This window comes from Ammospiza caudacuta, chromosome 6, assembly GCF_027887145.1.
Source record: "Ammospiza caudacuta isolate bAmmCau1 chromosome 6, bAmmCau1.pri, whole genome shotgun sequence".
NCBI lineage: Eukaryota > Metazoa > Chordata > Aves > Passeriformes > Passerellidae > Ammospiza > Ammospiza caudacuta.
Genome location: NC_080598.1, coordinates 8862837 through 8879443, shown reverse-complemented (window position 1 = coordinate 8879443; position 16607 = coordinate 8862837). Strand labels below are relative to the sequence as shown.

The 16607-nt window shown below is 41.4% G+C and overlaps 1 protein-coding gene across 6 annotated transcripts in view; it reads right to left on the bottom strand.

Moving 5' to 3' along the window:
- Nucleotides 1-16607, bottom strand: part of BMAL1 (basic helix-loop-helix ARNT like 1) — a 52718-nt gene that overhangs the window by 18018 nt on the left and 18093 nt on the right. For 3 of the 6 annotated variants that reach the window (XM_058807799.1, XM_058807804.1, XM_058807801.1), the window contains exons 1-8: nt 10156-10322; nt 9369-9433; nt 8355-8478; nt 7535-7682; nt 4759-4779; nt 3834-3872; nt 3445-3486; nt 1740-1897 (exon numbers count right to left, since the gene is read on the bottom strand). In XM_058807799.1, coding sequence (XP_058663782.1) covers nt 1740-1897; nt 3445-3486; nt 3834-3872; nt 4759-4779; nt 7535-7674 — 400 coding nt within the window. In that variant the 5' untranslated portion in view covers nt 7675-7682; nt 8355-8478; nt 9369-9433; nt 10156-10322. Of the gene's footprint in view, nt 1-1739; nt 1898-3444; nt 3487-3833; nt 3873-4758; nt 4780-7534; nt 7683-8354; nt 8479-9368; nt 9434-10155; nt 10323-16607 lie in introns of those variants that run through there. The other 3 variants (XM_058807802.1, XM_058807803.1, XM_058807800.1) reach the window with 2 other exon arrangements.

The window sequence follows — 16607 nt, the reverse complement described above, 5'->3', positions numbered from 1 at the left end:
AAACAAACAAACAATTCCCACATCACCAACATTACACACTTAAATGAGCAATCTTCCTTTGGCTCCTTCTTAGGCTGCTGTTCATTGCAGGAGTTCTTTAAAATGAATTTTTTTTTGGTTTTACTATCAACATGAGCTCTGTTGGTATTAACTTAAAAAAGGATGAAGCTTTTTTTGCTAAGACACAAGTACTGCATTAGAAATGCAAATCAAATGCCTCTGAAATATAAAAGTATTCCTTGACATATTTTTGAACCCAAAGGCTGTCCTTGATTTACGGCCTGGTCTCAGAATTAGAAATTATAACAATAAGATACCATAGAATAAAAATATTCAAACTATTTATTCTCCTTATAACTCAGTAAAACATGACAAGGTTATGTAAACAAATCATGACTGAGGAATTTACAAATCAATTCTCTCATTCCAAGCCAAAGATAAAACCCGGCATTACAATGACATCATCTTACAATGCCAAAACCCCAAAATTGGCAACAAACGAGGCAGCTATTTATTAAGGAGTAATTCTTCTCATTCTGTTCTCCTCATAAAGGCAGAGGAGAGTCAAATTAGTAACCACTGAAGTGTTATAAAGTATTAACCTCATCAAATGACAGTGGCAGGAAAGTTAAGCCTTCCAATAACTGTGAGGCTAGATATGACTGAAGGCACCAGCTCTCCTAGAAATACAACAATCACCAGGATCTTTTTTACCATTAGCTGCATCCCTTTTTTCTTCTCACTAATGCATTTCTTGAAGGCTTAAAGCTTTTAACATCAGCACCAATTGTACTGATTCAGTCATGTGAAACTTTAGGAACACACAGCGATTTCTCACAACCTCAACTCTTCCAAACCTGTGTGTTCCCTTCAAGTGCTTGCAACAGAAACCGGTCAAAAAGACCAAAATTAATTTTTCAAAGTACTCTCTATTTTTTCACACAGAGCTAAACGTGCAAACACAAAACCCTTTACAAGTCCTGTGGGAACATCATACCTAAAATCTAACCTCTCTATCCAACAACCTGGTACATTGCCTGCTTAGCACTTCACCAGAATCAACTGTGCACTGCCCTTAAGCTCTTTGTTCCCTCTCCCCACCTGCCCCAGCTGCCTTGGTGCTGTGGAATCTGGCAGTAGTGAGCAATGGATGGAAAATTATTCTTTTCTCATGCCCAGGTTCCCCCAGCCACGTCAGGGTATTTACTGGACCATGAACTAGTAAGCTGTGAATGAACACTGAGCATCAGATCCTAAGAGAAGGGAGGAATCTTCCAAAATGATTTAATATTGTATTTGTAGGGACCCTTGTGGCAGGGAGGAATGATGAATCTGACTCCATGTTCTCAGAAGGCTAATTTATTATTTTGTGATACTATATTATATTAAAGAATACTAAAATTTACTATATTAAGACTATAGAAAGAATTTTCCAGAGCCCTGACACAGTTCAGCACTCATTGGCCAGAGTCAAAACAACTCACAGCAGAATTCAATGAAACAATCACCTGTGGTAAACAATCTCCAAACACATTCCACATGAGCAAAACACAGGAGAAGCAATCAGATAATTATTGTTTTCCTTTTCTCTGAGGCTTCTCAGCTTCCCAGGAGTAAAATCCTGGGCGAAGGGAGAATGCGAATGTGACAAATTAAGTTACTGGGCAAAAAAGGGAGAGGAAAAGCGTGGCTTTGGGGAAATGCCACTTGGAATGGCCCTGCAGCCCCAGGCAACTCACCACGAAGTGTTTTCATGTGCTGGACAGCCATCCTGAGCACGGTGAGCTTGTCCAGCTTGCGGGACATGGCGTTGCACGTGGGCACCAGCGAGGCCAGCTCGTCGATGAAGCTGTTCATCTTATCCCTGCGCCGCTTCTCGATCTGGCTGTGAGCCTCCCTGCACACACACACACAGCAGGGCACGTCAGGCACCAACACCCAAAGCAACCTCCTCAGGGTGAGGGAGCCACCCTTATCCTCATGGAAAGGACAGCAGACACTCTTCAGACATTTGATGTATGTGAAACACAAGGAGCAATGCCCAAAGCAACCTCCTCAGAGTGAGGGAGCCACTCTGTTATCCTCATGGAAAGGACAGCAGACACTCTTCAGGTATCTGATGTACGTGAAACACAAGGAGCAATGCCCAAAGCAACCTCCTCAGGGTGAGGGAGCCACCCTTATCCTCATGGAAAGGACAGCAGACACTCTTCAGGTATCTGATGTACGTGAAACGCAAGGGGCAATGCCCAAAGCAACCTCCTCAGGGTGAGGGAGCCACTCTGTTATCCTCATGGAAAGGACAGCAGACACTCTTGAGGCAGAGTAGAAATTTTCCAACGTAGAAATCTATTTTGATTTTGGTAGAATGTACATCTTTAAGTATGTAGCTTGCTGTGTAGTCTAGCTGCAAAAAGCCTAGGCTCAGAGAAACTGCTTCAGTGAAAGACAGAGATAAGGAGGGGGAGAAGAGGGTGATAGACTGAGACAGAAACTGCTGTGAGAGCAGGTCAACCTGACCTAGGAATTCTTTCTGATGAAGAAGATCTAGCAGCAAATGTCATGTGAAATTTGTGAAAATGAATATGTATGAACCTATTGTGAAATTGTTTGCATATGTATCTGAGAGGGGGATAAAAAGGGACCTGAACTTCCCAGAGGTACACGTGTCTTTTAAGGAGAGCAATCTCCACATGCGTCCAGTGATGTGATAAACATACCGGCTTTACAACTTTCACAAAAGTTGTAGAGTTTTGTTTATCTCTGCAAAACACTCTTCAGATATTTGATGTACATGAAGCACAAGGAGCAATGGCCAAAGCAACCTCCTCAGGGTGAGGGAGCCACCCTGTTATCCTCATGGAAAGGACAGCAGACACTTTTCAGATATTTAATGTATGTGAAATACAAGGGGCAATGCCCAAAGCAACCTCCTCAGGATGAGGGAGCCACTCTGTTATCCTCATGGAAAGGACAGCAGACACTCTTCAGATATTTGAGACACTCTTCAGATATTTGTTGTGAATTCTTTGAGTAAAGAACAGTTATAAGCAATGGGAAAGGTTGCAGCACAAGCTTGTGGTTTGCCAGAAAACACATCCAGTGCTGGTCAGGTTTATATTTTCCCATGTTAAGATTCACTGCTAACAATTTCACAACCCACTATGGAGTCTGAAAGAAGAATGATGAAGAATGCAACTTTACCAGAAACATATCTGGCTTCAATTTCAACAGCAATGAGGTGACTAAAACCAAGTTAATCACCAGATTAGTTGTTTCGCTCTATGCAAACTTAATGAAAAATGTCAACAGTGCAAAGATATGGAAAAATAAGGGAAGGTCAAAGCTAGAAAAAGATATTTGCAGAAGAAACATGCACAAATAATTCATACATGGCAAAAAGAAAGAGACAATTATTTTAAATATATTTATTTAGAGCATTACCTTGCATTTTTTATCCTGCCTTGTTGGTCTGCATACTCCAATCTGTAGAGAAATGACATCATAAAGTTAAAGTGTTGAAAGCACTCAACCCAACTCTTTTACTGCATCTCACATCCTACTGATCCTCATTAACATCAGGTTTTTTTAGAATTTGAATGTTTACTTAACCTTTCTACAGCAAAGATCAGTATCTGTAACATTGCACCTCAGACTTGGGGGTGTTTTAGCTTGTCTGCTCCATGTCGTTTAAACTAAGGTTGTTTAGATTATTGCTTCATCCCAACAAAGCAATAATTTGGGACCACAGTGACACTGAGAACAGGCATCCACAGTCAGGATCCTGTGTCAGAACTGTGGAACTGAGAATTCAGTGACTGTATCAACAGTACCTTCCATGTTGGTCATCTTTATCTGTATCCATACCTTCCCTGCAGAAACAGAACAAAGCAACACATCACAAATTCAGCAGGACTGGCAGAACTGTTATCCAACCACCATAAAGTCAGAATCAAGTATTCCTGCCACCTCTAAATCACAAATACAAAAACAGGAGTATAAAAACAACAACCTGGAAGGACTAAGGAAGCTGTGTGGTTTTTGTAACATTAAAACATTTTCTTAAATTAGTTGTGTCTCCTTCAGAACTCACTAAATGGCACAGTTTGATGTGTTTGACAGTAAAACATGCTGCAGTTCAAAGACATCTGTTACAAAAATGTTTTTCAGTTAACTACAGGAGGGGGAAAAAACCCAACCTTGTGCAGATGGTCTCAGAATTATGCCTTTATGTTCTATAGCTCAGTTTGCCTTATAGTAGTTGATTTTGGGGTACAAAATGGTAATAACCTAAATTAACACACCACTGGAGATGCCAAATGCAAGGAGAGAATAAAAGTCTGTGTGAAATAACCAGGCACACTGGAAATTAGTACAACTTTCAGTGCAGGTACATGGTTTGCTTCTGTTTCAACATAAAGGAAAGAAGGAGAGAGGCATGAAGAATAGAAGCTATCCCCCTCATTACATTCAATATTGTAGCCACATGTGTACAGAAGAGGGGAGTATAAAAGTTTTCATAGCTGCACTTGGTAGAAAAAGCTAAATGCTCATGACTACACATCTTTTTTTAGACAAAATAATTAGGAAGAGAATGTTTTGGTTTACATAAACTGTGCTCACATGGACATTCCTAGGCCTGCTCATTCTGGTTTAATTTCTACCTGTGAATTTTAGGTCTATGGAAGCAAAAGGAAAGGAAAAAAACACTGGGCATCTTTTTCAAGCGAAACCAATGACTAAAATATTTATACTTACTCAAAAGGAAAGCCATCGAGTCTGAAAAGAAAGAAAAATAAAGTACACCATATATAGGAAATAAGAACAATGTCTTACATTTTCTGCTGAAATTCCCAAGCTAATTCAGATTCTACTTGAAATGAAAACAGGACAATAGCAGTGAGCACTTTCTAAAGAAACAAGCTCGTTCAAATTAATCTACTTTCTGAAAGAATAATTCTGCTTTTTAAGAAAAGAGAGCATAGTTCATGACCCTTAATGTGAAAAACTAATAAAATAACTAACCTAAATTATGTTATGCAAATCATTGACATTGTTTCATCTTCAGAAAGGAAAGATCTGTGCTTTATGTGTGTTCTCCTTGTGGTTAGATAAATGGGATTTCAGAGGACTCTAAGGCCAGAAATAAAACATAAAAATAAAAATAAAGTATCCCAAGTTTCTCAGGTTTTGATTCTTACCCAGCAGGATAGATGGACAATTTTGCTTTAGTCTAAAGTCCCAAGGTGAACTTTATACAGACTTTATGATATCACAAGGAAATTAAACAGAATTTCTACATGCGAACTAACTGCTGGCATCACTTCAAGACTGTAAAGTGACCTGAAATACCACTGAGCTTTAGCATGATAAGAGGCTATGTTTTATAAAAGCCTTATGAAAAAGTCTTTTCATCTCAGCCAATAACATACTAGTTATTCCTGTTCAACACTGGACACGAGCCCTCTTAAAAACAAACATGGTTTTAGCGCAGTATTATTCATTTTAGTGCAGTATTATTCACTGCACTCTTATATAAATTATCTTTGTGATTAGTTTTAACATAATATTAATAATAATGCTAAATATTTTCTTCATCTCCCAATGTGCACACCTGAGCTCTTGTCTTAGCCACTGACTGCTGATGCTCACCATTTACCAGCCCTTGTGACACCACCTTTAGCTCTGGGATGTTTGTGTGTAAAAACCCCCAGAAAGCCAAATCTACAACAGGCACAAGGTAAGTTATTAATGCAGCAGGGTAGTTTAGTTTCTCATCATGTAATATTTCAATGGACAGCATGAATCCCAAGCAAAATCCACTGTTCATAGTCCTGTGCATGATGCCTTGGACCACAGCATTTGACAGCTGTAAGCTGGGCAGGGATTTTCCTGGAGCAGTTGCAGCAGAAAGATCTGAAAAGCTGTTGTGGAGAGCTGAAATTGCAGCTGATGACTCCTCTTGCTTGTATTCCAGAGGTGATCAAAGAACCACCCTAAACCACTGGTTCTGCCTCCCTTATTCCCTGGCCTCACTGGTACAGGAAGCACCAAACTGGGCACTTGGATAATTGATGTAATAAAATCATTAACAGGTAGCAGAAGTTGAACAGCAGCATTTCTGAACATTTGCCCATACATACACATAAAAGAAGGGGTCAAGGCAGCCCCCCTTAAGTTCTGCTTTCCAAGAGGAATATTTAGTAGCCACCATTTACTTTGCAACACAAAATGAACTATGGTATGACTATGTGACAAGCAGTGGTATGTAGTGTATGACTACAAAATAAGTAAACTTATTTTACTGAGGATTCAAGGAAACAGTTTTCACACATTTTAAAAAATGCACACAAAACCTAAAGGGCAGAATTATATCTTACAAGAACAAGCTGTCTTCTGGAAAAGAGGACTTGAGTAATACTTCCTACCCAGAGGAATAAAAATGGAGAAATCCTTTCTAGAGAAGAGGAAGTTGGTAGGACTGAGGCTGTTCACTCAATTTTGTAGTAGTCAATTCGACTAGAGGGACACATGTGCTTTTCAGGGAGACCAAAGGCACTTCAGAGAGGTATTTAAATATTTTGTGCCTAAGTTCTCCTAAAAAGAATCTAATTCTTAATTGTGATGCTCAGCATGGATTAAAAATTCTGCTCCTCCTCGTAAAAAGAGCTGCCAATAATCCAAAGGCCCTCAGCAATAAAATCTGTGCTAAGCTACATAAAAATGGACTCTGTGGCTGGATGAATGAATAATGGATGTGGCCACTCACAAGTTCCCCTGCAGCCACACTTTGTGAAGTTACAGTGCAGAGGAGGCTTGCACAGGCACTTGCACTAAGTAGGTTGCTCTTGCTGTTCCCATTACAGGTCTGGGGGTTTGGCAAACTCTGCTGTGCCCTTCACTGTTCTACAGCAGAGGTGGTGGGATTTCCTTCTACAGCTCAGAACCACTACAAGATTAAACCAGATGATTAAAAGGAAGACAGCTCTAATACCTCAAACCAGAGACTATTCTGATTCATTTTCAAATGAGAGACCAAAATAGCTTCATCAGGTAAAGGTTGGCAGCACACTGATAGGAAGTGACTAAATAGGCAAAAAATAGGTGAAAAGGAACTATTCCTAGTTTTCCTTCCACTTTTCAATAAATTTATTATCTTCCCCTTCTGTTAGTCAGACATTGTACTTCCTATGTAAATGGTCAATATATAATCAACCTTCACACAGTACATTTCATCAGTACATTCCATTCCCCCACCAGCCAGAAGTTTTTCTCCTCAGCTTCACCCCATCTAATAGCCCTCAATTCTAGCTGCACTGAGATGACAGCTTTATTATTATTATTGTTATTATTAAATAATGAACTTGGCTCTTAGTGCACAGTAGCTCTCTTCTTTATTAAAACCATTAAAGCAGGTTGTAAAGCACAGGTTACTTAAAAACTGCTATAAATATTTCTAAAGTCTTCCCTTTATCTGTATTGTTGTGTTACCACCTCCTTTTAGCAGTGCTAAATCAAGAGAAATCCAACTTACTGATAATCAGTTGAGCTTCCCTTTCTTTTCCTATTACAGTCCATTCCTGAAGTGCTAAGGGAACTGGAGATCAAGTCAGCAGGGTCTGGTGACATGAAGTCACTAATTGTAGAAGATATGTCCATCCTTTGGTCTGCCATTGGACTGTCTAACATTAGGGAAGAAATAAAAAACAACCCCCCAACCAAAAGCACTGCATTAATATAAGCAGACACTTATGGATTTTTAACCAAAAAAGTTATCTCAAACTTAGCATTCTTAAAAAACTGCAATAATCAGTTTCTATTTTTCCCTCTTGCTGTAAAAATAACAGGTAAGTTCTCCTTTCCCAGTTACTGCTCTATGGAGTATTGCACACAAACCATGACCATTCTCCAAACACATTATGTAGCACAATTGTTTTTCAAGATTTGTCAGAATGATCTTGGCTTACTCTTATGTTACCTGCCCAGCCAATTGCTTCTTCCTAACAGGAATACTTCTGACAGGGAACACTTGTTTTAATGTGTCTCTGCATTTGAAGATCATATAAGAACTCACCAACTTTTAAAGCTCCATTTCCACTGAATTCAGAACATTTCCATAGAAATGAACATCTCTGCATAGCAGACTCCACAAATAAAAATATTAGAACTCAATGGTGGTCACAGAAGTCTAATTAAAGGTAGAAATTAATCTAATTGGCTTTTTAATCCTCTAGACTGCAAGTAATTCAAACCTTCACTATTTAATCCACTAGACTGTAAATAATTACACTGTTGGAAGAAACCCTGTGGAAAGATGCTAAATAGCATCAGCTGTGAAAGAGAGGAGGTTTTACCTGAAGGCCTGTCTTGGAAGCCTAAATCCACTTGGGCAAAGATGATGATGCTCAGCCCAAAGCAGCTGATAACCTTAGAACTCTTCCATGCCTCATGTTCTGTTGGTCAAATACTTTCAAAAACCTGAATGGGAGGAAAAACCAGCAAGCTTAAAAAACCCCTTAAAAACATCAGTGTAGTCACAGTTTACAAAAGGAATAGATTTTTCCAACTCAGGGATCAAATATTCATTTCCTTACAAGGTGCAGAAGCTTTATCCATCCATTCAAAGGTTAGCTGTTGGGATGTCCCTCTCCTAACATCCTGTCAACATGATCACACTGTAACCAATTCTGCTGAAGCATGTATGTAGACATAAGTTATTAGCCCAAAAAACCTAAAGTTGCTTGTTATCATTTTCTTCAGCTCTGCCAGAACAGCAAATTCAGAATTTCTCAAGCTTAAATTATCTAAATGTCTGCTCCCGGCACTGTAAGATCAGGCAAGTCATTGTCGTGGTACCACCAGCTACTGAAGGGAGGATCAGTTGCTGAGGGCTCACTGTCCATCCCACCCAACAACTCCTTTCTGGTCCTTTGCCAGATAAATAACCCAACCCCTTTTCCATTTCTGACAATGTGTGGACATCCTGCTAGAGGCACAGTAAGAGGCCAGCTGGCACCAGAACTGACCAAAGCTAAATCAGTACAAATTGAAGTCAAATTAAATGAAATGCCATTGAATCCATAACCACATTTGTTTTGCAAGGCTCTCATTCAGACCCATAGCTATTTTCCCAGCTGTCTGCTTTGTCTCTCTTAGCCCCAACAGCTACAGACTCAATGGTGTTGTTGTGGTGGATGAGGTTGCTGCACCTCAATTTACCAGTAAAACCAGTCACTGGCTATTTATCTGTGCTAGGTTCAGACCCAAACCCATTCTCTTCAGTCTCAGTTGATGTGCAGAAATTAGTTATAGCTAAACTCAGGGTTTTTCTGAACACCTCTCTGTGTGAGGGTGCAGGCTGAACTCACACTTCACTGCATTAGGAAACTTCATGGACCACCTATGATGACCTCAGACAGAAGGCTGGGATGAGCTGGAATGAACAAAGAAAAAAGAGGTGGAGGAAAAAGGGTTTGTAAGTTCACCCCAGTTCTCCCTCTTTAAGAATGCCTGCAATAGTCAGCATTTTAGCTTCAGAACCAGAACACTGCACAAGTCACCATGCACTAATGCAAAAACCAAACTGTTGTTCATCTCAAACAAAAATTTCATATCAGTTTTATATAAAAAAATTTAAATCAAGTATCCATTCAGCTTTGCTATTTTATACCTGTCTATATTAGATAGTTCCATTCAGCTATTTTAAGTGTCTTGACCATTTGAGCAGAAAAAAAATACATAAAGAGCAGAATTGTCAATTTAATTTTCAGCCAGCCCTTTCTCTACCATGTCCCAAATGCTCACCCAGTCCTAACAATCACAGTCCTACATTTTAGCATCACAGGAGTTAAGAACTATGCATGTCTCTTGAAATGAGTTTTAAAGTTAAGAAGATGTCAACTCAATGATCAGAGCAAAAATCAGCATGCCCCACTAAACAGTGAACAGTTCAGAGAAATGTTTTTTCACAAAGCTTTCTTAAAATTCTAGGAAATTGAATATTTTCTGTCTTTTCAGCCTCCACCTGCTGGATGTTCAATGCCTAAAAAAAATTCTCTCTGAGGAGAACCATAAAAGTTACCCATATATTTAAGCAAAGTTCAAATCTTCCATTTATGATGCCAAACTTGTTGCCAAAGTACTCTAAGGACCTACTTGATAAAAATGCCATGGAGTCTACTTCCTGACTGAATTCTCCTACAGAGGAGAATCAAATGGTATTTTGTCATTGTATCCATGACAGTTTGTCTCCACAGTAGTTTGGGACTCCTTGGGATTCCCCTTCCTTGCATTTCCTCTTCCTCTGATCCCTTGAAACAAGGCTAATGAGACAGCAAAAATAAATCTTACTGTTAGTCCCTTAAAAAAAAAAAAGTGAGATGGCATGTGACCAGCTTAATCACGCAGCAAAGCTGATCACAAGTACACAAACACCTCTGAGCAAATCAAGGTCACTGCCAAAGTAGGTCAGCTCCACGAGCCAAGCCCCCAGCCAGAGTCAGCACCTCTTTCCACCAGCTCTGGTCCCCCAGGCAAGAGGCAGCCGTGCCCCAGGCACGCAGGGATTTGTTCTGAAAGAAATGCAATTCATAACTTCATCAATCACGAGTGCCTCGCATCTCAGAGCGCACTTTCGCAATGACAGAGGAAAACCGTGGTGTGGTTTCCCGAAGAAGTCATTGAAAAGATACTCACTGTCCCTGTGGGGAATGACTGAACCAAAAACAGCCCCAGAAAGGAAACCATCCACTTCCCTTCACAGCAGCAGTCCATTGCTGCAGTTAAGTGTCACAGCACAAGGTGGTACAAAAAAGAAAAAGAGGTTCTTCATCTTCCCTAGCAGCAGTTTGCTGCTGCTGGAGGCCCTCTCACACTTGCACTCAGTGCTGGGGAGATTTCAGCTCAGCAGCACGAGGGCTCCAAGGGTGCCCAGGACGATCTCAAGATGCAGACCAGCATCCATGGGCTCAATGCTGCAAGTAACATCAGAGCCTTTGTGCCCGTGCTCACAGGGGTCTGAGGATGAGGGAAGAGACGAGGATCTGACTCCATGTTTCAGAAGGCTGATTTATTGTTTTATGATATGTATTATATTAAAGCTATACTAAAAGAATAGAAGAAATTATTTCATCAGAAGGCTGGCTAAGAATAGAAAAAGAAGGAATGATAACAAAGGTTTATGACTGGGTCAGCGAGTCCAAGCCAGCTGACTGTGATTGGCCATTAATTAGAAACAACCACACGAGACCAATCACAGCTGCACCTGTTGCATTCCACAGCAACAGATAATCAATGTTTACACTGTGTTCCTGAGGGCTCTCAGCTTCAGGAGAAAAAATCCTAAAGAAAGGACTTTTCATAAAATATCATGACTACAAGCCTTTATTATGGAATACTCCATGGGAATCACAGGAAGATCTCTGAAGTAAAGCAGGGTAGTTCTCTTTGCCCTCAGTACTTGAGGAATACTCAAGTGAGAATATTTCCTACCTTCCCAAGATGTTGATACTGTTTGGTTTTAATGGCACCCTAACACCGTTTCCAATCACTCTGCACTTCCAGAAAAAGTGGCTTCCTCTCACATGCAGATGCATCTCACCACACTCTGTGGTGCAAAGAAGGGATTTTACCCTGCTGTGTTTGTTGAGGTCACCCTTTCACCACTGAGTCCTCAGCATGCCCCTCTGTTGGAATACTGAACACTGAGAATTTTAAACTTTGTGTGCTGAAAGGCACAGACCCACAAGAGAACACTGCATTTGACCTGAGGCCATGGAGAAGGCTTCCAAAATTGATTGGTAGCACTGGGATTACGGGTGTGTAGTTGGTTAGAAGTGTGTAATATCACAGGGTGAAAAACATAGAGTTTGGGATTTTAGAATATAGAAATAAATATGAAGCAAGATGGAGGCTTTGGGGTGGAGGCAGGCTGTTCTTCACCTTCTTCCTTCTCCATGGGTTTGGGTGGCATTTTGTATTTGGGCAGAAAAGTCCCCATTGCAGCTTTTTGGGATCAGTTTTTGGGTTAGAAAGGAAAATAATCCAGGTGTCAGTTCTTAATTGGATAGTTTAGTCTTAAAAGCCCTTGTACCAAGAGATTGTTGGCCATTTTGTGCCTTCTAATGAAAAGCTGCAGAACTCACAGCAGTGAGACTGTTTTACTGATAAGAAATAATAAACACCTGAGTCCCAACATGAAATGCCATCTCAAGTGCCTTCAGTCCAGACCCAGAGAAACCCATTGGTCCCTGGCAGCCTGTGATTCACATCTGAGTTTTGGAACTCCTCCTGACATCATGTTTGGAGCCTGACCACCCAGCCAGAGCTGCTCCAGCCTCCTGCAGCCCCTCACCACAGCGGCAGAGGCACAGCCCTCAGCTGCCCAAGAGACCCCTTTTCCAACTTCCTAAGCAAAAAGCAGCAGGCTGGAGGGAAGCAGCCCATGAATTTTAGCCAGCCACAAAGCTACAAGACAAGTAATTTTGACATGGAAAGGAAAAAGTCTCTAATAAACAGAAGAAAAACTCCACATGCAGTTTCTCAGTAGATTAATCTGTCCAGGTACACTCCCACACCAAAAGCATCTGCTCATCAGCAGAGTCTGAGACAAGGCAGAGCAGGTCCCATCATGGCATCCCCTACAGCCTTTCAGGCTCTCTCAGTGCTGATGGAGACACACAACAGTGCATTTTATCCTGTTCCCACAACACTGAGACTCTCAGACCAAGAGGGGTCTTGGTTCCTATTTTATGAGGGAAAGTACTTCAATCTTTACTTCCAGCTACTTCCAGTCCTACAAAGGACTCCTCATTGCCTCAAAACCAGGAATGAGTGCTAACTAAAATAACTTCCTCTTGCACAGGGGAGCTCCAAACTAGCCCCAGAACACAGAAGTGTCTCAGCAGCACTCAGTAAATGGGAAGGATCACTTCCCCAGCCTGCTGGCAGCACAACTCCTGACACAATCCAGGAGGCTCTTGGCCCTCTTTGCTGCAAGGGCACCCTGGGAGCCTCGTGAACCATCAATATCTTTTCTGCCAAGCTCTTTTCCAGCTATCCAGTCCCTAATCTGTACTGACACATGGGTTTTGTTCTCTCCAGGTGCAGGACTTGGCATTTCTCTTTGTTAACTTGCTAAGGTTCTTTCTAAGATTTTTGGTGACTCTTTTCTCTGGTCTGTAGAGATCCCCCTGCGTGGTAGCACACTCATGTGGTGTCTCAGACACCCCTCCCAGGCTTGCATTTGTCTGAAGCTCTAAGTACAAAATTTCAGACAGCATGGAAGAAAAGGAAAACAGGCTGGTTCTGGAAAGAGAACCCAATAGAATTTAAAAACCTCCAAAAATCCTAGCTCATGCTCTTTCCTCAGTGAAGCAGACAAATATGTGTTTCAGGGTGGTGTGGTCACATGGGAAGGCCTTGTGGATAGAAGTATGGATCACCTTCAAAGCAGGAAAGGAAAAATGGATCAAAACCAAAGCCAACCCATGTCACCTCCATGAATCAAACCTGTTTATACCAGCTGTGCTAAGTATTGGTATTGTTCATGAAGTATTTCCCTCCTTAACAGGGGACTGGGATATACCTGTAGTACCAGAGCTCAAGGTCTAGCTTAAAATTCTACACAACAGCCACTGGAGACACCATCAGAACCAGCACCCTGATTATCCACTGACCCTCACTGGAGACACCATCAGAACCAGCATCCTGATTATCCACTGACCCTCACTGGAGACACCATCAGAACCAGCATCCTGATTATCCACTGACCCTCACTGGAGACACCATCAGAACCAGCATCCTGATTATCCAGCTGACCCTCACTGGAGAGACCATCAGAACCAGCATCCTGATTATCCAGCTGACCCTCACTGGAGAGACCATCAGAACCAGCATCCTGATTATCCAGCTGACCCTCACTGGAGAGACCATCAGAACCAGCATCCTGATTATCCAGCTGACCCTCACTGGAGATTCCATCTCCCCTCACATCTCAGCAGTGTCTGCTATCTCTACCTACCCATTGAATCCCAGCTGCAAGAGGGTTCCAACAAAGCTTGCCAGTTTGCAACCATTACTGAAAGCTTGATCTAGTGTAAGCTTCTCCTCAGCCAAGATTTGACTCTTTGAGCTCTTATTCTTTGAAGTGAGCTTATGCTGCCCTCTTTGCATATTTCATTCTGGGCAGCCATCAAAAAGAAACATCACAAGGGAACTAATCAAGCCCTTGTGAAAAGGTGGTGATGCACACTCTTGGAAATCAGCACTAACACGCTGCTGCTACCAAAGGAATTTGGCTTGCTTCAATAATCCATCTGCCAGCACAGGCACTCCTCAGGTTCCAAGAAACTGCTTCCACAGGGAGAGCAGAAAGGGACCTGCCTTTCTTGGAAGGCCAGGCTTGAAGGGATTTATGAAACCTCTACACATGAAGCAAACTGTTGCCTCTCCAGAGGCCACTGAACCAAGAAGTACTGGTGCTCACATCAGCAGACACGGGGCAGGGCTGGGAGTGCTGCAGGAATTCCTGAGCTCAGCCCCAGCACTGCAGGGGTCTCCACTGAATTGTGCCCCAGAGCTCTGCACACCCTGGGTGTCACTGGGTGCCTCGTGACATTTCACAGACACACTGAGATCACCACAGATATTCTAGGAGCACATGTTCATATTTCACCTCAAATGCCAGCAGGGATACACTAAGGAGGGTTTTAGCAGAAAAGTGTAGCTGCCACACAACACCTGTAAGCTAACAGCTGATCTCCAACAGAGTAAAACAAGTTACACTGAGAATTACACCCAGGTCTGTCTGTCAATGAAAGATCCACTCTCAGTCAGCACACACCTCTGGATGTCTTAGAATTTCAACAGGTCCTGCTGCTCGAAAACATCCAGATTGATTTCACTGGAAAGGAATACAGCCATTATTCCATAAAACAGAATAAAAATCAGTCATCCTAAGAAATCCAGCTTCTAGTAGAAAAAGGACTGAGCCCAATGTCAGAAAGGTTTTAATTATTTCAATCCAAGACACCCAAGCCAATATACTTTAAAACAATGCTTCAAAAATGCTTTTCAGCACAGCACCCCAGAATTTTAGTGTTACAAAGTAACATTAAAAATTGGTTCCACTACTGTTAAATGTTGGTAAAGTAAGTTCACAAAAATCTGTGTTAGGATGTGATATTTAATATTTATTTATTCCAGTCTTTCAGAAGATTTTGTGTATGTGTGAGAAGAAACAAGGTATTGCATTTTCAAGACTGGGGAGAATGAGAAGATTTAAAATCAAAAGACAACAGAAACTTTAAGTCCTTTGGGCCAGTTATTTCAATCTGCTCATGTGACATCAAAATCAATTGTTCTTTTAGTAATGACAGAGTTAAAAGAAACAGACTGAGGCACAATAAACTAAATCTACCCCCTCAATTACTGCAATTAAGCTTAGCTGAAGTCCTGAGTTTCCAAGCCAGGTCCAGCCTCTAATGTGTGAGGGACCTGCTGTTTCACAAGCACAGGATGCAGCCCTTGCTCACCAACCCTAAGCCAGCCAAGGGATTTGGAGAGGGTGGCAGGCAGAGCAGGGTGTGTGAACGACAGGAAAATCCATCCTACCATGTGGGTAAATCAATTACCCAGCATTAATGGGCTTCAAGGAAAAACCTAACCAAAGTTGATTTCTTTAATAGCTCATGTACTTCCAGCATGCTTTGATCAGAAACACACACCCAAGCCCACAAAACAACAAAAACCTTCTCAGCTGAGGAGGCAGTGGTTCTGTGAAGTCTCCCAAGTTGTACACATTACTTCTGAGCAGTCAACAACAGAAGATTCACTGCAGATTTGACTTCAAAGCCAAAAGTTTTAGAAGATTTGAAATTTCTCTGTAAGAGGACTGCACACAACCTGGACTGACATTTCTGGAGCAGGAGCAGCATACAAGATAACAAGTAGGTAAGCTACTTAACTCACTCCCCATGTTACACAAACAGAGGGAATTTACAATCAGTGCCTCTGTAACTCACAGCTGGCTCCTTTTTGCACTTGCAGTCCAAAAGATGCAGCTTTTTGTTTCAACATTTCATCCAGCTCCTAAATATGAACGCCAGTTTACAGCAGACAGATGTTTTAGACACAGGTCTTAAAGACTTTAATTAGCCAAAGAGAACAAGTAAGTTTCATATTGTTTAAATGCACATCTTCTAATCTAGAGATGATGAATAAAGCCCAGCTGTACACTGTAAGTGTTATTATGATGTGATATGATCTGGGCAAATTTAATTTCCTTATTGCAGCTCAGTGAAGCTCGTGGATCCTCACAGCCCAGCAAATATTCTTCCTGTAGTTCATAAAGTCAAAAGTTGTCTTTCAGTGGCAGGAAGGCAAAATTCTCGGAAGTTCAAAGAAATGTGTTTTTAAAATGAATCAGTAGCCTAGGCAAACACTTCCTCATTTGTGTCAAAAGTAGAATTTTACCCTGTGATCAGTGACTTGGCACACCATGGAAACCCTTCCAGAGCTTCTTCCTCAAGCTCAGAACTACTGCTTGTACTTCAACAGGATCTCTTGACTGTAACACTTCCAGTGAGCACAAGCTTTAACTAAAGCCA